Source organism: Thalassophryne amazonica, chromosome 4 (genome assembly GCF_902500255.1).
Source record: "Thalassophryne amazonica chromosome 4, fThaAma1.1, whole genome shotgun sequence".
NCBI classification, from domain to species: domain Eukaryota; kingdom Metazoa; phylum Chordata; class Actinopteri; order Batrachoidiformes; family Batrachoididae; genus Thalassophryne; species Thalassophryne amazonica.
Window position 1 is genome coordinate 142,029,922 of NC_047106.1, and position 23,009 is coordinate 142,052,930.

At 48.6% G+C, this 23,009-nt stretch overlaps 1 protein-coding gene across 1 annotated transcript in view; it reads left to right on the forward strand.

The window, feature by feature from the left end:
- ece2b (endothelin converting enzyme 2b) overlaps window positions 1-23,009 on the forward strand; it is a 144,807-nt gene that overhangs the window by 8,160 nt on the left and 113,638 nt on the right. Inside the window, exons 2-3 of the mRNA XM_034168696.1 lie at window positions 7,495-7,581; window positions 7,650-7,785. Of these exons, the coding sequence (XP_034024587.1) occupies window positions 7,495-7,581; window positions 7,650-7,785 (223 nt within the window). The remainder of the gene's footprint in view (window positions 1-7,494; window positions 7,582-7,649; window positions 7,786-23,009) is intronic.

Genomic DNA, 23,009 nt, shown 5'->3' on the forward strand with positions numbered 1-23,009 from the left:
GTTAATAATAGAGTTCATCCTGCCCTCCACCAGCTCACCCACAGAGACCGCCTCCCTCCCCGTCACTGACACGCACTTCCTGACAAATGACCTGTATTTCATTCATTCATTCATTCATGTCTTTTCATTTATTCATTGCCTACTTACATAAGCACTGTCATGAACAAAAAGGTACAGAAGGAAGATAAATCTTGTATTCTTGTAGATGGAGCCTGGGCCTGGTGGTGTGTGGCTGTAGATGGAGCCTGGGCCTGGTGGTGTGTGGCTGTAGATGGAGACTGGGCCTGGTGGTGTGTTGCTGTAGATGGAGCCTGGGCCTGGTGGTGTGTGGCTGTAGATGGAGACTGGGCCTGGTGGTGTGTGGCTGTAGATGGAGCCTGGGCCTGGTGGTGTGTTGCTGTAGATGGAGCCTGGGCCTGGTGGTGTGTGGCTGTAGATGGAGCCTGGGCCCGGTGGAGTGTGGCTGTAGATGGAGCCTGGGCCTGGTGGTGTGTTGCTGTAGATGGAGCCTGGGCCCGGTGGTGTGTGGCTGTAGATGGAGCCTGGGCCCGGTGGTGTGTGGCTGTAGATGGAGACTGGGCCTGGTGGTGTGTGGCTGTAGATGGAGCCTGGGCCCGGTGGAGTGTGGCTGTAGATGGAGCCTGGGCCTGGTGGTGTGTGGCTGTAGATGGAGCCTGGGCCTGGTGGTGTGTGGCTGTAGATGGAGCCTGGGCCTGGTGGTGTGTTGCTGTAGATGGAGCCTGGGCCCGGTGGTGTGTGGCTGTAGATGGAGCCTGGGCCTGGTGGTGTGTGGCTGTAGATGGAGCCTGGGCCCGGTGGTGTGTTGCTGTAGATGGAGCCTGGGCCCGGTGGAGTGTGGCTGTAGATGGAGACTGGGCCTGGTGGTGTGTTGCTGTAGATGGAGCCTGGGCCTGGTGGTGTGTGGCTGTAGATGGAGACTGGGCCTGGTGGTGTGTGGCTGTAGATGGAGCCTGGGCCTGGTGGTGTGTGGCTGTAGATGGAGACTGGGCCTGGTGGTGTGTTGCTGTAGATGGAGCCTGGGCCTGGTGGTGTGTGGCTGTAGATGGAGACTGGGCCTGGTGGTGTGTGGCTGTAGATGGAGCCTGGGCCTGGTGGTGTGTTGCTGTAGATGGAGCCTGGGCCTGGTGGTGTGTGGCTGTAGATGGAGCCTGGGCCCGGTGGTGTGTGGCTGTAGATGGAGCCTGGGCCTGGTGGTGTGTTGCTGTAGATGGAGCCTGGGCCCGGTGGAGTGTGGCTGTAGATGGAGCCTGGGCCTGGTGGTGTGTTGCTGTAGATGGAGCCTGGGCCCGGTGGTGTGTGGCTGTAGATGGAGCCTGGGCCCGGTGGTGTGTGGCTGTAGATGGAGACTGGGCCTGGTGGTGTGTGGCTGTAGATGGAGCCTGGGCCCGGTGGAGTGTGGCTGTAGATGGAGCCTGGGCCTGGTGGTGTGTGGCTGTAGATGGAGCCTGGGCCTGGTGGTGTGTGGCTGTAGATGGAGCCTGGGCCTGGTGGTGTGTTGCTGTAGATGGAGCCTGGGCCCGGTGGTGTGTGGCTGTAGATGGAGCCTGGGCCTGGTGGTGTGTGGCTGTAGATGGAGCCTGGGCCCGGTGGTGTGTTGCTGTAGATGGAGCCTGGGCCCGGTGGAGTGTGGCTGTAGATGGAGACTGGGCCTGGTGGTGTGTTGCTGTAGATGGAGCCTGGGCCTGGTGGTGTGTGGCTGTAGATGGAGACTGGGCCTGGTGGTGTGTGGCTGTAGATGGAGCCTGGGCCCGGTGGAGTGTGGCTGTAGATGGAGCCTGGGCCTGGTGGTGTGTGGCTGTAGATGGAGCCTGGGCCTGGTGGTGTGTGGCTGTAGATGGAGCCTGGGCCTGGTGGTGTGTGGCTGTAGATGGAGCCTGGGCCTGGTGGTGTGTTGCTGTAGATGGAGCCTGGGCCCGGTGGTGTGTGGCTGTAGATGGAGCCTGGGCCTGGTGGTGTGTGGCTGTAGATGGAGCCTGGGCCTGGTGGTGTGTTGCTGTAGATGGAGCCTGGGCCCGGTGGAGTGTGGCTGTAGATGGAGACTGGGCCTGGTGGTGTGTTGCTGTAGATGGAGCCTGGGCCTGGTGGTGTGTGGCTGTAGATGGAGACTGGGCCTGGTGGTGTGTGGCTGTAGATGGAGCCTGGGCCCGGTGGAGTGTGGCTGTAGATGGAGCCTGGGCCTGGTGGTGTGTGGCTGTAGATGGAGCCTGGGCCCGGTGGAGTGTGGCTGTAGATGGAGACTGGGCCTGGTGGTGTGTGGCTGTAGATGGAGCCTGGGCCTGGTGGTGTGTGGCTGTAGATGGAGCCTGGGCCTGGTGGTGTGTGGCTGTAGATGGAGCCTGGGCCTGGTGGTGTGTTGCTGTAGATGGAGCCTGGGCCCGGTGGTGTGTGGCTGTAGATGGAGCCTGGGCCCGGTGGTGTGTGGCTGTAGATGGAGCCTGGGCCTGGTGGTGTGTTGCTGTAGATGGAGCCTGGGCCCGGTGGAGTGTGGCTGTAGATGGAGACTGGGCCTGGTGGTGTGTTGCTGTAGATGGAGCCTGGGCCTGGTGGTGTGTGGCTGTAGATGGAGACTGGGCCTGGTGGTGTGTGGCTGTAGATGGAGCCTGGGCCCGGTGGAGTGTGGCTGTAGATGGAGCCTGGGCCTGGTGGTGTGTGGCTGTAGATGGAGCCTGGGCCTGGTGGTGTGTTGCTGTAGATGGAGCCTGGGCCCGGTGGTGTGTTGCTGTAGATGGAGCCTGGGCCCGGTGGAGTGTGGCTGTAGATGGAGACTGGGCCTGGTGGTGTGTTGCTGTAGATGGAGACTGGGCCTGGTGGTGTGTGGCTGTAGATGGAGCCTGGGCCCGGTGGTGTGTGGCTGTAGATGGAGACTGGGCCTGGTGGTGTGTGGCTGTAGATGGAGCCTGGGCCCGGTGGAGTGTGGCTGTAGATGGAGCCTGGGCCTGGTGGTGTGTTGCTGTAGATGGAGCCTGGGCCTGGTGGTGTGTGGCTGTAGATGGAGCCTGGGCCTGGTGGTGTGTGGCTGTAGATGGAGCCTGGGCCCGGTGGAGTGTGGCTGTAGATGGAGCCTGGGCCCGGTGGAGTGTGGCTGTAGATGGAGCCTGGGCCCGGTGGAGTGTGGCTGTAGATGGAGCCTGGGCCTGGTGGTGTGTGGCTGTAGATGGAGACTGGGCCTGGTGGTGTGTTGCTGTAGATGGAGCCTGGGCCCGGTGGAGTGTGGCTGTAGATGGAGCCTGGGCCCGGTGGTGTGTGGCTGTAGATGGAGCCTGGGCCCGGTGGTGTGTGGCTGTAGATGGAGCCTGGGCCCGGTGGTGTTTGGCTGTAGATGGAGACTGGGCCCGGTGGTGTGTGGCTGTAGATGGAGACTGGGCCCGGTGGTGTGTGGCTGTAGATGGAGACTGGGCCCGGTGGTGTGTGGCTGTAGATGGAGACTGGGCCCGGTGGTGTGTGGCTGTAGATGGAGACTGGGCCCGGTGGTGTGTGGCTGTAGATGGAGACTGGGCCCGGTGGTGTGTGGCTGTAGATGGAGACTGGGCCTGGTAGTGTGTGGCTGTAGATGGAGCCTGGGCCTGGTGATGTGTTGCTGTAGATGGAGCCTGGGCCTGGTGGTGTGTGGCTGTAGATGGAGCCTGGGCCTGGTGGTGTGTGGCTGTAGATGGAGCCTGGGCCCGGTGGTGTGTGGCTGTAGATGGAGCCTGGGCCCGGTGGTGTGTGGCTGTAGATGGAGCCTGGGCCCGGTGGTGTGTGGCTGTAGATGGAGACTGGGCCCGGTGGTGTGTGGCTGTAGATGGAGACTGGGCCCGGTGGTGTGTGGCTGTAGATGGAGCCTGGGCCCGGTGGTGTGTGGCTGTAGATGGAGCCTGGGCCCGGTGGTGTGTGGCTGTAGATGGAGCCTGGGCCTGGTGGTGTGTTGCTGTAGATGGAGACTGAGCCTGGTGGTGTGTGGCTGTAGATGGAGCCTGGGCCCGGTGGTGTGTGGCTGTAGATGGAGCCTGGGCCCGGTGGTGTGTGGCTGTAGATGGAGCCTGGGCCCGGTGGTGTGTGGCTGTAGATGGAGCCTGGGCCCGGTGGTGTGTGGCTGTAGATGGAGACTGGGCCCGGTAGTGTGTGGCTGTAGATGGAGACTGGGCCCGGTGGTGTGTGGCTGTAGATGGAGCCTGGGCCCGGTGGTGTGTGGCTGTAGATGGAGACTGGGCCTGGTAGTGTGTGGCTGTAGATGGAGACTGGGCCTGGTGGTGTGTGGCTGTAGATGGAGACTGGGCCCGGTGGTGTGTGGCTGTAGATGGAGACTGGGCCCGGTGGTGTGTGGCTGTAGATGGAGACTGGGCCCGGTGGTGTGTGGCTGTAGATGGAGCCTGGGCCCGGTGGTGTGTTGCTGTAGATGGAGCCTGGGCCCGGTGGTGTGTGGCTGTAGATGGAGACTGGGCCCGGTGGTGTGTGGCTGTAGATGGAGACTGGGCCTGGTAGTGTGTGGCTGTAGATGGAGCCTGGGCCCGGTGGTGTGTGGCTGTAGATGGAGACTGGGCCCGGTGGTGTGTGGCTGTAGATGGAGACTGGGCCTGGTAGTGTGTGGCTGTAGATGGAGACTGGGCCCGGTGGTGTGTGGCTGTAGATGGAGCCTGGGCCCGGTGGTGTGTGGCTGTAGATGGAGACTGGGCCTGGTAGTGTGTGGCTGTAGATGGCTCTGCGTGTCCTCGCTGAAAACAGCTGAAGACCCGCAACACCTGAACAACAAATACTAACGCTCTTTTTTTCCCAACCAAATGTGCATAAAGTGTCTTTCTGATGTAAAAACACAGACAAAAGTTTCTTAAGTGTCAATCTGGTTGTGTTTTCTGCACAAATACACGCTGTCCATTCTTCCTGCTCAGACAGTAAACCGGGGGCGAACTGAGATGGAAAGGGGGTCACGGCTCACCACAACACCCCTAGATTAAAGGTCCAGTTTTGAAGACATTTTTTCATACTACTACTTATGTATTTTAATAACAATAATTTCAACAACTAAAATGTTTAGAAAGAATTTAATTGTTCCATTCATAAACAATGTAGATGGTAAGTTTTACTGTTACAGTGCTGTCAGTAGTTAATAAAACAAGTATTTATGTTCATTGAAGTCCAGAAAGACTGACTTTATTTCATGTTTTACAAAAACTTTTTTTCAGGAAATAGTGCTTGTTTACGTTAGGTCCTCCCGACCTAACGTAAACAATGTCCTGACATTTAAGTTGACTCCTTCACTCGGGAGGAGCTCAGAGTCGAGCCGCTGCTCCTCCACATCAAAAGGAGCAAGCTGAAGTGGCTCGGGCATCTTTTCCGGATGCCTCCTGGACGCCTCGCTGGAGAGGTGTTCCGGCACGTCCCATCGGGAGGAGGCCCTGGGGAAGACCCAGGACACACTGGAGGGACTACGTCCCTCGGCTGGCTTGGGAACGCCTTGGGGTCCCCCCAGAGGAGCTGGGGGAGGTGTGTGGATCGGGAGGTCTGGGCGGCTTTGCTTGAGCTGCTGCCCCCGCGACCCGACTCCGGATAAAGCGGAAGAAAATGGATGGATGGATGGATGTTTACTTTAGGTTACTGTTAAAAATGCCCTTCCAATACAGTGAGCATTGGCAGAACTTCTTATCATTTTCATGTTGAGGTGGCAGGGGCTTGTTGTTGGCAGCTGCTGATGGTAACTACTAAAATATAAAGTAAATAAAGTAATCCAATGTAGTTACTTTTAAAACTGAGTAATCAGTAATGTAACTGTTACTTTTTCAAGCAGTAATCAGTAATTGCTGTTGTGAAAGTGTAGTGACACGGACCCACAACAGGGGGCGCAAATGAACGGCCAATAGATGAGCCAAAAGGTAACAATTTAATGTTGTGAAATGTGCACAACGAACATACAGACAATCTCAGAATATAATTACAGTCAATCCACAAAGGTGACGTGTGGGCAGGCTCGAGGATAGAAGACGTCTGTCCTGAGAAGAGCCGGAACCACACAATTTCCGCCGCCACAGAACCTGGTGAATACTGGAGCCGCCAAGTCCCGAATTCCCAGGTGATCACTGTCCCCGACTGTCGGATCTGGTACTGCTGGCGAGAACAAAGACAGTCAAGTGTGGGTGTGTGTACACCCAGTAACAACAACGGTGGGAATGCCGCCTCCACCTCTCACTGAATAACTGCAGAGTACTGTAGATTCCTCAGGGGAAAAGAGTGCCTTCAACGCTCTCTCAGCTTTCACCGACGGAGGTACCAGTACTCCTGCAAACACTCACAATATACAAATATTGCAATCACAAATGGCTGAGGATATTACCTCCATTGAAGTATGATATCTCGGCAACGAGGTGGAGATGACGTCTGGTCTTTATGGAGTGAGAGGACGTTGAGTAGATGGGTGACAGCTGTCAAGAGGTAATGAGTGACAGCTGTTACCCCCGGCTGTGTCCATGGCGGCAGCGCCCTCTCGTGCCTGAAGCCCGCACTTCAGGCAGGGCGCCCTCTGGTGGTGGGCCAGCGGTACCTCCTCTTCTGGCGGCCCACACACAACAATTGCATTACTTTTTCAATGTAAATGTGGCAACTTTGGTTACCAGACACAAAGGGATGAACCAAAACTTTCACATCTATTATTAACAGGACAGGTTTAATCACTGCAATATTATGAAAATGAAAATGGGCCGTCCTACTGACCTAATTAATATGCAAAGACTGACAGATCAAAGGTCACAGAGGGATGTTTAACTTTTTACTGGGATGAATCGCACAGTTACCCAGTAACCGTGTTAACTAACCATAAAGCTATTTGAGCTGAGCAGGGTCACAACAATTATCCATGTGACCTCACTCAAAACCAGGACATTAGGAGACATCCAGGTATACACTGCAACTCAGCAGGTCATCAGCAGAACAGTGAAAGTCAGTCCTACAGCTGAACGTAATCTGACCAAGAGGTGCTACATAAAGGTAGAACAACAATGGAGCCAGAACACAACCTTGAGGTTTGCCATATTTCAAAACCTGGACTGAAATCCAGTAACAGCAACACAGACGTCAAATCTGCATCCACAAACACAATCTCCACTGTAGTGAGTGCAGTCTGTGCGGAGTGATGACTGAAAGTGCTCAGAAAGACACTTCGGTGAGGGACATGCAAGAGGTTGCCACCTTTTCCATCACATTAGAGAAAAAGATAAATTTGAAATAAGTCTGAAGTTCTCCAGCAACCCAGAATCCAAACTGGGCTTCTTTTGAAGATGCTTCATAACAGCAGCTTTAAAACTTGCCTGGAACACTTAAGCGGTGAGCGATCAGTTCAGAATCATGCAGAAAGTCCCATCTGAAGACCAGACATCTTCAATCAGCCTGGAAGGTAAATGGGTCAAGAGAACATGGAGGACATTTAGCTGGCATTGCAACTTTAGACAAATTCTCGAAAGGAAAAGTGTCACTCAGTTTTCACTCAGTGTGTCTGTGTCTGATCAGATTTCCAACTACAAGCACGCTACACTGGAGGAGGAAGACGTCTCAGAAGCTCCTGCTGAGACATCATCCCCCTGTGACACAGTGGAGGTGAGTGAGTGATGAAAGAGATGCATTCTGTGACATCTTAAGAACAACACCTGAATGTCTTGCTGCAGATCGGCTTCAGGAAAGGTGGAGTGGATTTTTTTGGCAGAAGAACTCAAATGGAGGCTATTCTCTCAGTCCTGCTCCTTGTCTGTCTACTTGCACTATTGGCCTGTCTGCTGCTCCTGGGACTGAGATACAACTCAGGTACCACTGAACATCTCAAAACACATGTCCTACAGTCTCAAACATCTAACAACACCTGTCCTACAGCTTCAAATACCTCAAATACACCTGTTCCATCACCTCAAATACATCTGTCCTACAGCTTCAAATACTTCAATACACCTGGTCCATCACCTCAAATACACTTCAAATACATCTGTCCTACAGCTTCAAACACCTCAAATACACCTGTTCCATCACCTCAAATACACCTCAAATACATCTGTCCTACAGCTTCAAACACCTCAAATACACCTGGTCCATCACCTCAAATACACTTCAAATACATCTGTCCTACAGCTTCAAACACCTCAAATACACCTGGTCCATCACCTCAAATACACTTCAAATACATCTGTCCTACTGCTTCAAACACCTCAAATACACCTGTTCCATCACCTCAAATACACCTCAAATACATCTGTCCTACAGCTTCAAACACCTCAAATACACCTGTTCCATCACCTCACATACACCGCAAATACATCTGTCCTACAGCTTCAAACACCTCAAATACACCTGTTCCATCACCTCAAATACACCGCAAATACATCTGTCCTACAGCTTCAAATATCTCAAATACACCTGGTCCATCACCTCAAATACACCTCAAATACATCTGTCCTACAGCTTCAAACACCTCAAATACACCTGGTCCATCACCTCAAATACACCTCAAATACATCTGTCCTATAGCTTCAAATACCTCAAATACACCTGTTCCATCACCTCAAATACACTTCAAATACATCTGTCCTACATGTTGGGAAAGTGTAGGGACAGACAGACAATTACACGAAGATGACGTGTGGGCAGGCTCGAGGATAGGAGAGCACCGTCCAGAGAAGAGCCGGACCCCACACGATTTCCACTGCCACCGGATCTGGAAACACACTGGAGACGCCAAATCCTGAGTCCCCAGGTGGCCACCGTCTTCAGCTGCCGGATCTGGTACTGCTGGCAGGATAAAGAGAAAACAGCTGGAGGTGAGTGTGAGAAGACACACCCAGTAAACAGTCAGCAAGTTTTTCTTTCCAGGTGGGAACAACACCTCCACCGCCAACACAGTTCAACTCCGGTTGTCTCTGTAGTTCGGTGTGACAAGTGAACGCCCTTCACTTTGTCACCACTCCGTACTCCGACAGAACGACAACAGTGAGTAGACTCCTGAAACAATATCACAGAATAGAGAAAGTAATGTGCGCACGGCACAATCACGGCTGAGGTATTACCTATGGGTAGACGATATCTCGGCAGTGAGGTGGAGATGTCTGGCTTTTATGGATGGTTGATGATGAGTGGTGATGAGTGACAGCTGTCACTCCGGTGGCTCCTGCGTGGCGGCAGCGCCCTCTCGTGCCCGAAGCCCGTGCTTCGGGCAGGGCGCCCTCTGGTGGTGGGCCAGCAGTACCTCCTCTTCTGGCGGCCCACACAACACTACAGCTTCAAACATCTCAAATACACCTGTTCCATCACCTCAAATACACTTCAAATACATCTGTCCGACAGCTTCAAACATCTCAAATACACCTGTTCCATCACCTCAAATACACCTCAAATACATCTGTCCTATAGCTTCAAATACCTCAAATACACCTGGTCCATCACCTCAAATACACTTTAAATACATCTGTCCTACAGCTTCAAATATCTCAAATACACCTGGTCCATCACCTCAAATACACCTCAAATACATCTGTCCCACAGCTTCAAACACCTCAAATACACCTGTTCCATCACCTCAAATACACTTCAAATACATCTGTCCTACAGCTTCAAATACCTCAAATACACCTGTTCCATCACCTCAAATACATCTCAAATACATCTGTCCTACAGCTTCAAACACCTCAAATACACTTCAAATACATCTGTCCTACAGCTTCAAACACCTCAAATACACCTGTTCCATCACCTCAAATACATCTGTCCTACAGCTTCAAACACCTCAAATACACCTGTTCCATCACCTCAAATACACTTCAAATACATCTGTCCTACATGTTGGGAAAGTGTAGGGACAGACAGACAATTACACGAAGATGACGTGTGGGCAGGCTCGAGGATAGGAGAGCACCGTCCAGAGAAGAGCCGGACCCCACACGATTTCCACTGCCACCGGATCTGGAAACACACTGGAGACGCCAAGTCCTGAGTCCCCAGGTGGCCACCGTCTTCAGCTGCCGGATCTGGTACTGCTGGCAGGATAAAGAGAAAACAGCTGGAGGTGAGTGTGAGAAGACACACCCAGTAAACAGTCAGCAAGTTTTTCTTTCCAGGTGGGAACAACACCTCCACCGCCAACACAGTTCAACTCCGGTTGTCTCTGTAGTTCAGTGTGACAAGTGAACGCCCTTCACTTTGTCACCACTCCGTACTCCGACAGAGCGACAACAGTGAGTAGACTCCTGAAACAATATCACAGAATAGAGAAAGTAATGTGCGCACGGCACAATCACGGCTGAGGTATTACCTATGGGTAGACGATATCTCGGCAGTGAGGTGGAGATGTCTGGCTTTTATGGATGGTTGATGATGAGTGGTGATGAGTGACAGCTGGTAAGGGTGATGACTGACAGCTGTCACTCCGGTGGCTCCTGCGTGGCGGCAGCGCCCTCTCTTGCCCGAAGCCCGCACTTCGGGCAGGGCGCCCTCTGGTGGTGGGCCAGCAGTACCTCCTCTTCTGGTGGCCCACACAACACTACAGCTTCAAACATCTCAAATACACCTGTTCCATCACCTCAAATACACTTCAAATACATCTGTCCTACAGCTTCAAATACCTCAAATACACCTGTTCCATCACCTCAAATACATCTGTCCTACATCTTCAAACACCTCAAATACACCTGGTCCATCACCTCAAATACACTTCAAATACATCTGTCCTACAGCTTCAAACATCTCAAATACACCTTTTCCATCACCTCAAATACATCTGTCCTACAGCTTCAAACACCTCAAATACACCTGTTCCATCACCTCAAATACACTTCATATACATCTGTCCTACAGCTTCAAACATCTCAAATACACCTGTTCCATCACCTCAAATACACCTCAAATACATCTATCCTACAGCTTCAAATACCTCAAATACACCTGTTCCATCACCTCAAATACATCTGTCCTACATCTTCAAACACCTCAAATACACCTGGTCCATCACCTCAAATACACTTCAAATACATCTGTCCTACAGCTTCAAATACCTCAAATACACCTGTTCCATCACCTCAAATACATCTGTCCTACATCTTCAAACACCTCAAATACACCTGGTCCATCACCTCAAATACACTTCAAATACATCTGTCCTACAGCTTCAAACATCTCAAATACACCTGTTCCATCACCTCAAATACATCTGTCCTACAGCTTCAAACACCTCAAATACACCTGTTCCATCACCTCAAATACACCTCAAATACATCTGTCCTACAGCTTCAAACACCTCAAATACACCTGTTCCATCACCTCACATACACCGCAAATACATCTGTCCTACAGCTTCAAACACCTCAAATACACCTGTTCCATCACCTCAAATACACTTCATATACATCTGTCCGACAGCTTCAAACATCTCAAATACACCTGTTCCATCACCTCAAATACACCTCAAATACATCTATCCTACAGCTTCAAACACCTCAGATACACCTGTTCCATCACCTCAAATACACTTCAAATACATCTGTCCTACAGCTTCAAACATCTCAAATACACCTGTTCCATCACCTCAAATACACTTCAAATACATCTGTCTGACAGCTTCAAACATCTCAAATACACCTGTTCCATCACCTCAAATACACTTCAAATACATCTGTCCTATAGCTTCAAACATCTCAAATACACCTGTTCCATCACCTCAAATACACTTCAAATACATCTGTCCTATAGCTTCAAACATCTCAAATACACCTGTTCCATCACCTCAAATACATCTGTCCGACAGCTTCAAACACCTCAAATACACCTGTTCCATCACCTCAAATACACTTCAAATACATCTGTCCGACAACTTCAAACATCTCAAATACACCTGGTCCATCACCTCAAATACACTTCAAATACATCTGTCCTACAGCTTCAAACACCTCAAATACACCTGTCCTACAGCTTCAAACACCTCAAATACACGTGTTCCATCACCTCAAATACATCTGTCCTACAGCTTCAAACACCTCAAATACACCTGTTCCATCACCTCAAATACACCTCAAATACATCTATCCTACAGCTTCAAACACCTCAGATACACCTGTTCCATCACCTCAAATACACTTCAAATACATCTATCCGACAGCTTCAAACATCTCAAATACACCTGTTCCATCACCTCAAATACACTTCAAATACATCTGTCCTACAGCTTCAAACACCTCAAATACACCTGTTCCATCACCTCAAATACACCTGTTCCATCACCTCAAATACACTTCAAATACATCTGTCCGACAGCTTCAAACATCTCAAATACACCTGTTCCATCACCTCAAATACACTTCAAATACATCTGTCCTACAGCTTCAAACACCTCAAATACACCTGTTCCATCACCTCAAATACATCTGTCCTACAGCTTCAAACACCTCAAATACACCTGTTCCATCACCTCAAATACACTTCAAATACATCTGTCCGACAGCTTCAAACATCTCAAATACACCTGTTCCATCACCTCAAATACACTTCAAATACATCTGTCCTACAGCTTCAAACACCTCAAATACACCTGTTCCATCACCTCAAATACACCTGTTCCATCACCTCAAATACACTTCAAATACATCTGTCCGACAGCTTCAAACATCTCAAATACACCTGTTCCATCACCTCAAATACACTTCAAATACATCTGTCCTGCAGCTTCAAACATCTCAAATACACCTGTTCCATCACCTCAAATACACTTCAAATACAACTGTCCTGCAGCTTCAAACACCTCAAATACACCTGTTCCATCACCTCAAATACACCTGTCCAACATCCTCAAACACATCAAAAGCTTGTGTTCCACAACCTCAATTACACCTGTACCTGTACTGTAATACCTCAAATACACCTGTCCCACTGTCTTAAATGCACCTGTCCAACATCCTCAAACACCTCAAATGCACCTGTCCCACAGCCTCATACGCCTCAAATACACCTGTCCCACTGACTGAAACACCTCAAATACAGCTGTCCTACATCCTGAAATACCTCAAATACACCTGTCCCATCACTTCAAATACATCTCAAATTCACCTGACCCACAGCCTCAAACACCTTGAACGCACTTTTCCTACAGCCTCAGACACCTGAAATGTACCTGTCCCATAGCCTCAAACACCTCAAAGAAGAAGTCACTCTCAAGTCATGAATCCCTGAATCCATGAATCATTCCCTCCCCTCCCAGGGTACCCCTCCCCTCCCGGGGAACTGATGAGGTGTTTAGCAGGCTGACATTGTTAAATAGGTGGCTGGTGCAATTTTGTAGACTGCAAGGCTTTAGCTTTATTTATAACTGGCCTTCATTCTGGGGCTGCCGTGGCTTTCTGATGCCAGAAGGCCTCCACCCTACTGGGGAAGGCGCCGCCATCTTGTCTGCGAACATAGATAGAGCTCTACAGGGAGGGTAACATTAGGAATTTACAGCAGGCCACCGAGCAGGTGATTAGAGACCCTGCAAGGCTTATGACAAATGTGGATGTGGAATGCATTAGCTTAGCGGGGAAATTAGTGCAGAAAATCCACTATGGTGATAGTGAAGTTTATCTGCCAGGGAGGGAAATTCAACAAGTTGAGACTGTGGCCTGCTTCTGTAGACATGTCCATAACAATCATAGATGGATATGCTTTGCAAACGTAATACCCATTACTACATTGGATGATGATGAAATTGAGGATGGCCCAATGGTTGTTCCAGCAATATCGAAGATTTCGTGTCTGCTACCTATAACGCGCATGGAATGTCTCAAACCTAAACCTATTCTAGGCATCTTATATATGCTACTCTGGAACCACCCCTAAAACCCAAACAGTCCAACTGTCAACCCCACTGAGGGCTCATTAACATTAGACCATTATCCTCAAAATCACTGTTGATTAATGATCGCTTAGATATGATTGGGTTATGTGAAACCTGGCTTAAACCTACAGCTGTCCTCCCCTTAAATGAGGCCTTCCCACCAGCGTATACATTTAGTCACGTCCCTCGTGATGCAAAGCAAGGCGGGGGTGTTGGTCTTATTTATAAATCTAGGTTTAGCTTATTAGCTGTTGGGGGTCACAAATATAACTCATTTGACCATCTGATTCTCCGCTCTGCTCAGGATATTATGCATTGCCAAGATCAGAAGAATAAAAATCAGCCGTATTACTTTGTCACTGTATATAGGCCTCCTGGCCCATATTCTGAATTCTTAGATGAATTTGGTGCGTTCATCTCTAACTTGTCAACTAGTGCAGATAGCATTCTGATCATTGGCGACTTTAACGTTCATATAAATAAGCCTTCTGATCCCCTCTGCAAATCATTTATGGAAATTGTGGATGCAGTAGGATTTCGGCAATGCATCGGAACTCAACGCACATTAGTGGAAATACCCTGGATTTGGTTCTCGCACACAGTATTGCTGTCATGAATATTACCTCTTACATCAGTGGTGTCTGATCACTCACTTATTAAGTTTACAGTTTCGCTCCCGTGTTTAGTGGAACAACAACCTTATATATCACTACAGCGATGCATCAACTCCTCAACTAAGACTGAATTTGAAGCTAGACTGCCTGATGTCTTAGCTTCATGTTTGGCAAATGCCCAATCAGTAGACAGACTTGTGGATAGTTTAAACTCAGTGCTCAAAACTGCACTCGACATGATTGCGCCACCTGTGTTAAAACCGCGCTTCCCCAAAACACAGTCACCTTGGTTCAATGATTACCTGCGTGACCTGAAGCATAAGGCAAGATTTCTAGAACAGAAATGGCATAGTTCAAAATTAGATGTATTCCACCTTGTGTGGCGTGATGCTATCTTAGACGATAAGCATCCACTACTGGCTACAAAGTGGACCTATTACTCTGATTTGAACAACAAAAACAAGTATAACTCAAAGTTCTTGTTTCACATGTGGCATCACTTATTCATGGACAAACACCTGTAGTTTGCTCTACTTTTACAGCACAAGATTTCCTGGATTACTTTCAGAAGAAAATAGAAGACATTAGGTTAAACATATCCCAGCCACTACACCCTGCTATTGAGGTGGGTGCCATTACTGAGGTATTACCTAGATTTACAGAATTTGATAGTACCTCTCTAGGCATGCTGACAAAACTCATAATGTCAACAAAACGCACAACCTGTTCATTTGATCCTATACCTGCAAAACTGTTTAAGGACCTGTGGTCCACTTTTGGGCCGACTGTGCTAGAAATGATTAATCTTTCTTTAAGTTCTGGATCTGTTCCTAAATGTTTCAAATTTGCAATTATTAAACCATTACTTAAGAAACCTAATCTTGACCTTAGTGTATTGAAAAACTATCAGTCGATATCAAATCTATCATTTTGCTCTAAAATTCTACTGAGAATAATCTCTTTGAGCCACTGCAGTCTGCTTTTAGAAAATATCATTCCACAGAGACATCTCTCACTAAAGTGGTGAATGATGTTCTGCTTGCATTGGATTCAGACACCACTACGGTTCTGGTGCTGTTAGATCTCAGCGCTGCGTTTGATACCGTGGATCATCATATTCTAATGGATAGACTGGAGAATCATTTTGGGATTACTGGCAGTGCCCTTGCATGGTTGACGTCATACTTGACCAGTCGTTCTCACTGTGTTTTGTACAGTAACACTACCTCTAACCTTAGTGACATGAAATTTGGGGTTCCCCATGGTCCATCTTAGGCCCCCTGCTTTTCTTCCTTTATATAGCACCCCTTGGGCACATATTGCGGCGTTTTTGGGATTACCTATGCTGATGATACTCAGTTATACATGCCGATAACTGCTGGTAATCTCATTCACATAAAATCCTTAGAAGATTGCCTTGCATCAGTGAGAAGTTGGATGTCTAGAAACTTTCTACGTTTAAACTCTGATAAGACTGAAATGATGGTTCTTGGTCCAGTGAGACATCTACATCAATTTGACCAGTTAACGCTTAGTCTAGGCTCATGTGTCATACTTCACACTGACAAAGTGAGGAACCTTGGGGTAATTTTTGATCCCAGATTGTCCTTTGACCTCCACATTAAAGATATTACTAGCACTGCTTTCTTCCACCTGCAAAATATAGTGAAGATTCGTCCCATCCTGTCTATGGCTGATGCTGAGACCCTGATCCATGCGTTTATCTTTTCTGGATTGGACTACTGCAGTGTTCTATTTTCTGGTTTACCGCAGTCTAGCATTAGGGCTCTCCAGTTGGTTCAAAATGATGCAGCCAGACCTTTGACACGAAGCAGAAGGTTTCACCACATTACACTCATTTTGGTGTCTCTTCACTGGCTTCCTGTCCCAGAGAGATCAGATTTTAAGGTTCTGCTACTAACCTATAAAATTATTCATGCATGGACTGGCACCTCCCTACCTAGCTGACCTAATTAAACCTTATGTACCAGCCCAGTCTTTGTGTTCTCAGGGTGCAGGACTACTTTGTGTCCCAAGGGTGAATAAGAAGTCTGGGGGTCACAGAGCTTTCTCTTATCGTGCCCCTGTTCTGTGGAATGATCTCGCTGCATCAATAAAACAGTCAGATTCTGTGGAGATTTTCAAGTCCAGACTTAAGACGCACTTATTTTCCCTTTCGTATGGCAGCATACTGGTATAGTTTTGTTTTACACTTATTACTCTTTTAATTAATTTTATTAGTAAACGGAGCATGCCACAGCCTCAACTTTATCTAAATTCTGGCTCTCTTAGTGAAGGTTAGGGCTAGTGGTCGGCGATCACCTTAGTATTTCCTGTTTTTCTTGTTGTTTAATGCTGACAAATTATACTGTATTTCTTGTCTTTCTGATGCTTGATTCTGTTTTTCTCTCTGTTTATGGCCCAGTCACACGGCACTTAACGAAGGGCAGTGAAGCCCTAATAAAACAAGAAATCTGGACTTTCGTTGGCATCGTTTAACCTTCATGCAGCTTCGTTCCTGCAGCTGGCGCTTCGTCAGGATTTTTAAACTGTTCAAAAATTTGAACGAAGTGCAACAAAAACTTCAATTCGTTTGTGTTTTGTTTTGCTGTCGTTCTTGACATTTTGTAGTCGTTTGTTTAGTTTTTGTAACATTAGCGTTTAGTTTGACTTCATTCCACCAGCTGGATGTTTACACACAGTGCAGAAGCTGCTTCTGAGCGCTGCTGCTGCCACAGCATTCATGTACCGTCAGAAATTACAGGGCAAACGCAACCTGTTTGCTTGGATTTTTTTTATCGGGGGGGGGGGGGTCAGCTTCACTGGGCTCAGGCACCGTATTTAGGCCAGAATTAATCTTTTGTGTTGATACAATTAATTATTTTGCCACAAGCAACTGCTGAATTTGAAACAACAAAAAAGTTGTGTACTTTCCGACGGTACTTGAACGCAACAGCAGTGAGAGCAGGAGCTCCTGCGTGCGCTTATTATTTTTTTATTAAATATAACAATATGAGTGTAGGAATGACAATCCAGCTCTTCTGTACATGTGGCAACAGGTAGATGATTATATAAAGATCTGTTCTGGAAGGAAGAATTCACATTGTGGATCAGCTGCAGCTGGTGGAAATAACCACACATGGGGAGTCAATGCGCGTTCACATGGACTGATCAGTTTACTGCTCTGATATATTCAGTCATCTTTACACTTAGATTTATTTCCTGTTTTGACAGTTTTCTGTTATAAATCAATATACGTATATGGCTTAGTAACGTAATACAGTGATACAACAGTGACCACGGAACACCAGTTTTTTTTTTTAATTGGAGCAAGATGGAGCTGATGATGAAGGAGATGATCCTTCTTTTGTTCTGGACGAGGAACCAGAGCAGGTAGTCCACTGATGTGTGCACAGATCTCCACAGCTTCTGTTTACAGTTTCTCCAGGACTCAGACACTATGAGCTCCGAGCGCCGAGTCCTGGAACTCAGAGATGCAGGCACACACTGCTCCAGCTGTGGCTTCAGGTGCATTTTGTTTAAAGCGTTGAGATCTTTAGCTTCGGTTTCATTTAGTTCCTCTTTTGTCCCTTTTGCGCTCTTGCTTCGCAGGCTGTTTGGTGATAAAGCTCTTTGGTCCACCTTTTTGCAACAAATTGTGACTTTTTTTACTTTTTTCCTTTTGTTCAGGAATCGTTGTGCGCCGTGTGACTGGGCCATAAAGGTGCGGCTCCATCCAGAGATGGGAGTTGTATTTGTGCTGGAGACCCTCCTGTCCTGTGCACCAACAGCATTTCCGGTATATTTGTTCTGTGAATTGTTCTGTAATTTGTGTCTGTATCATGGCCCAAGCGGAGGGTCACCCCTTTGAGTCTGGTCTGCTTGAGGTTTCTTCCTCAGAGGGAGTTTTTCCTTACCACTGCTGCTCTGGGGGTTGGTAAGGTTAGACCTTACTTGTGTGAAGCGCTTTGAGGCAATTCTGTTGTGATTTGGCGTTATATAAATGAAAATAAATTGAAATTAAAATAAAAAATTTTAATTAAATTATTTTTTTGAATTAAATTAAAATTAAAGCATTTAATTAAATTTAATTTTAAATGAATCAGCAAGTACCAAATCATAATGACCATCAATTCTTTGCAAGCTGACTTGAGACTTGACTTGCAGATTGATGGCTTGAGAAGGACTTGACAGTGACTTCGTCCCACCAGCAAGAAAAACCCCGCAAATACACCTGTCCCACAGCCTCAAACACCTCAAATACACCTGTCCCACAGCCTCAAACACCTCAAATACACCTGTCCCACAGCCTCAAACACCTCAAATACACCTGCCCCACAGCCTCAACCACCTCAAATACACCTGTCCCACAGCCTCAAACACCTCAAATACACCTGTCCCACAGCCTCAAACACCTCAAATACACCTGTCCCACAGCCTCAAACACCTCAAATACACCTGTCCCACAGCCTCAAACACCTCAAATACACCTGTCCCACAGCCTCAAACACCTCAAATACACCTGTCCCACAGCCTCAAACACCTCAAATACACCTGTCCCACAGCCTCAAACACCTCACATACACCTGTCCCACAGCCTCAAACACCTCAAATACACCTGTCCCACAGCCTCAAACACCTCAAATACACCTGTCCCACAGCCTCAAACACCTCAAATACACCTGTCCCACAGCCTCAAACACCTCAAATACACCTGCCCCACAGCCTCAAACACCTCAAATACACCTGTCCCACAGCCTCAAACACCTCAAATACACCTGTCCCACAGCCTCAAACACCTCAAATACACCTGTCCCACAGCCTCAAACACCTCAAATACACCTGTCCCACAGCCTCAAACACCTCAAATACACCTGTCCCACAGCCTCAAACACCTCAAATACACCTGCCCCACAGCCTCAACCACCTCAAATACACCTGTCCCACAGCCTCAAACACCTCAAATACACCTGTCCCACAGCCTCAAACACCTCAAATACACCTGTCCCACAGCCTCAAACACCTCAAATACACCTGTCCCACAGCCTCAAACACCTCAAATACACCTGTCCCACAGCCTCAAACACCTCAAATACACCTGCCCCACAGCCTCAACCACCTCAAATACACCTGTCCCACAGCCTCAAACACCTCAAATACACCTGTCCCACAGCCTCAAACACCTCAAATACACCTGTCCCACAGCCTCAAACACCTCAAATACACCTGTCCCACAGCCTCAAACACCTCAAATACACCTGTCCCACTGTCTCAAACACCTCAAATACACCTGTCCCACTGTCTCAAACACCTCAAATACACCTGTCCCACAGCCTCAACCACCTCAAATACACCTGTCCCACAGCCTCAAACACCTCAAATACACCTGTCCCACTGTCTCAAACACCTCAAATACACCTGTCCCACAGCCTCAACCACCTCAAATACACCTGTCCCACAGCCTCAAACACCTCAAATACACCTGTCCCACAGCCTCAAACACCTCAAATACACCTGCCCCACAGCCTCAAACACCTCAAATACACCTGTCCCACAGCCTCAAACACCTCAAATACACCTGTCCCACAGCCTCAAACACCTCAAATACACCTGTCCCACAGCCTCAACCACCTCAAATACACCTGTCCCACAGCCTCAAACACCTCAAATACACCTGTCCCACTGTCTCAAACACCTCAAATACACCTGTCCCACTGTCTCAAACACCTCAAATACACCTGTCCCACTGTCTTAAACACCTCAAATACACCTGTCCCACTGTCTCAAACACCCCAAATACACCTGTCCCACTGTCTCAAACACCTCAAATACACCTGTCCCACAGCCTCAAACACCTCAAATACACCTGTCCCACAGCCTCAAACACCTCAAATACACCTGTCCCACAGCCTCAACCACCTCAAATACACCTGTCCCACTGTCTCAAACACCTCAAATACACCTGTCCCACTGTCTCAAACACCTCAAATACACCTGTCCCACTGTCTCAAACACCTCAAATACACCTGTCCCACAGCCTCAAACACCTCAAATACACCTGTCCCACAGCCTCAAACACCTCAAATACACCTGTCCCACAGCCTCAACCACCTCAAATACACCTGCCCCACAGCCTCAACCACCTCAAATACACCTGTCCCACAGCCTCAAACACCTCAAATACACCTGTCCCACAGCCTCAAACACCTCAAATACACCTGTCCCACAGCCTCAAACACCTCAAATACACCTGTCCCACAGCCTCAAACACCTCAAATACACCTGTCCCACAGCCTCAAACACCTCAAATACACCTGCCCCACAGCCTCAACCACCTCAAATACACCTGTCCCACAGCCTCAAACACCTCAAATACACCTGCCCCACAGCCTCAACCACCTCAAATACACCTGTCCCACAGCCTCAAACACCTCAAATACACCTGTCCCACAGCCTCAAACACCTCAAATACACCTGTCCCACAGCCTCAAACACCTCAAATACACCTGTCCCACAGCCTCAAACACCTCAAATACACCTGTCCCACAGCCTCAAACACCTCAAATACACCTGTCCCACTGTCTCAAACACCTCAAATACACCTGTCCCACTGTCTCAAACACCTCAAATACACCTGTCCCACAGCCTCAACCACCTCAAATACACCTGTCCCACAGCCTCAAACACCTCAAATACACCTGTCCCACTGTCTCAAACACCTCAAATACACCTGTCCCACAGCCTCAACCACCTCAAATACACCTGTCCCACAGCCTCAAACACCTCAAATACACCTGCCCCACAGCCTCAAACACCTCAAATACACCTGTCCCACAGCCTCAAACACCTCAAATACACCTGTCCCACAGCCTCAAACACCTCAAATACACCTGTCCCACAGCCTCAACCACCTCAAATACACCTGTCCCACAGCCTCAAACACCTCAAATACACCTGTCCCACTGTCTCAAACACCTCAAATACACCTGTCCCACTGTCTCAAACACCTCAAATACACCTGTCCCACTGTCTTAAACACCTCAAATACACCTGTCCCACTGTCTCAAACACCTCAAATACACCTGTCCCACTGTCTCAAACACCTCAAATACACCTGTCCCACAGCCTCAAACACCTCAATACACCTGTCCCACAGCCTCAAACACCTCAAATACACCTGCCCCACAGCCTCAACCACCTCAAATACACCTGTCCCACAGCCTCAAACACCTCAAATACACCTGTCCCACAGCCTCAAACACCTCAAATACACCTGTCCCACAGCCTCAACCACCTCAAATACACCTGTCCCACAGCCTCAAACACCTCAAATACACCTGTCCCACAGCCTCAAACACCTCAAATACACCTGTCCCACAGCCTCAAACACCTCAAATACACCTGTCCCACTGTCTCAAACACCTCAAATACACCTGTCCCACTGTCTCAAACACCTCAAATACACCTGTCCCACAGCCTCAAACACCTCAAATACACCTGTCCCACAGCCTCAAACACCTCAAATACACCTGTCCCACTGTCTCAAACACCTCAAGTACACCTGTCCCACTGTCTCAAACACCTCAAATACACCTGTCCCACAGCCTCAAACACCTCAAATACACCTGTCCCACAGCCTCAACCACCTCAAATACACCTGTCCCACAGCCTCAACCACCTCAAATACACCTGTCCCACAGCCTCAAACACCTCAAATACACCTGTCCCACTGTCTTAAACACCTCAAATACACCTGTCCCACAGCCTCAACCACCTCAAATACACCTGTCCCACAGCCTCAACCACCTCAAATACACCTGTCCCACAGCCTCAAACACCTCAAATACACCTGTCCCACTGTCTTAAACACCTCAAATACACCTGTCCCACTGTCTTAAACACCTCAAATACACCTGTCCCACTGTCTCAAACACCTCAAATACACCTGTCCCACTGTCTTAAACACCTCAAATACACCTGTCCCACAGCCTCAAACACCTCAAATACACCTGTCCCACAGCCTCAAACACCTCAAATACACCTGTCCCACAGCCTCAAACACCTCAAATACACCTGTCCCACAGCCTCAAACACCTCAAATACACCTGTCCCACTGTCTCAAACACCTCAAGTACACCTGTCCCACTGTCTCAAACACCTCAAATACACCTGTCCCACAGCCTCAAACACCTCAAATACACCTGTCCCACAGCCTCAACCACCTCAAATACACCTGTCCCACAGCCTCAACCACCTCAAATACACCTGTCCCACAGCCTCAAACACCTCAAATACACCTGTCCCACAGCCTCAACCACCTCAAATACACCTGTCCCACAGCCTCAACCACCTCAAATACACCTGTCCCACAGCCTCAAACACCTCAAATACACCTGTCCCACAGCCTCAAACACCTCAAATACACCTGTCCCACTGTCTTAAACACCTCAAATACACCTGTCCCACTGTCTCAAACACCTCAAATACACCTGTCCCACAGCCTCAACCACCTCAAATACACCTGTCCCACAGCCTCAAACACCTCAAATACACCTGTCCCACTGTCTTAAACA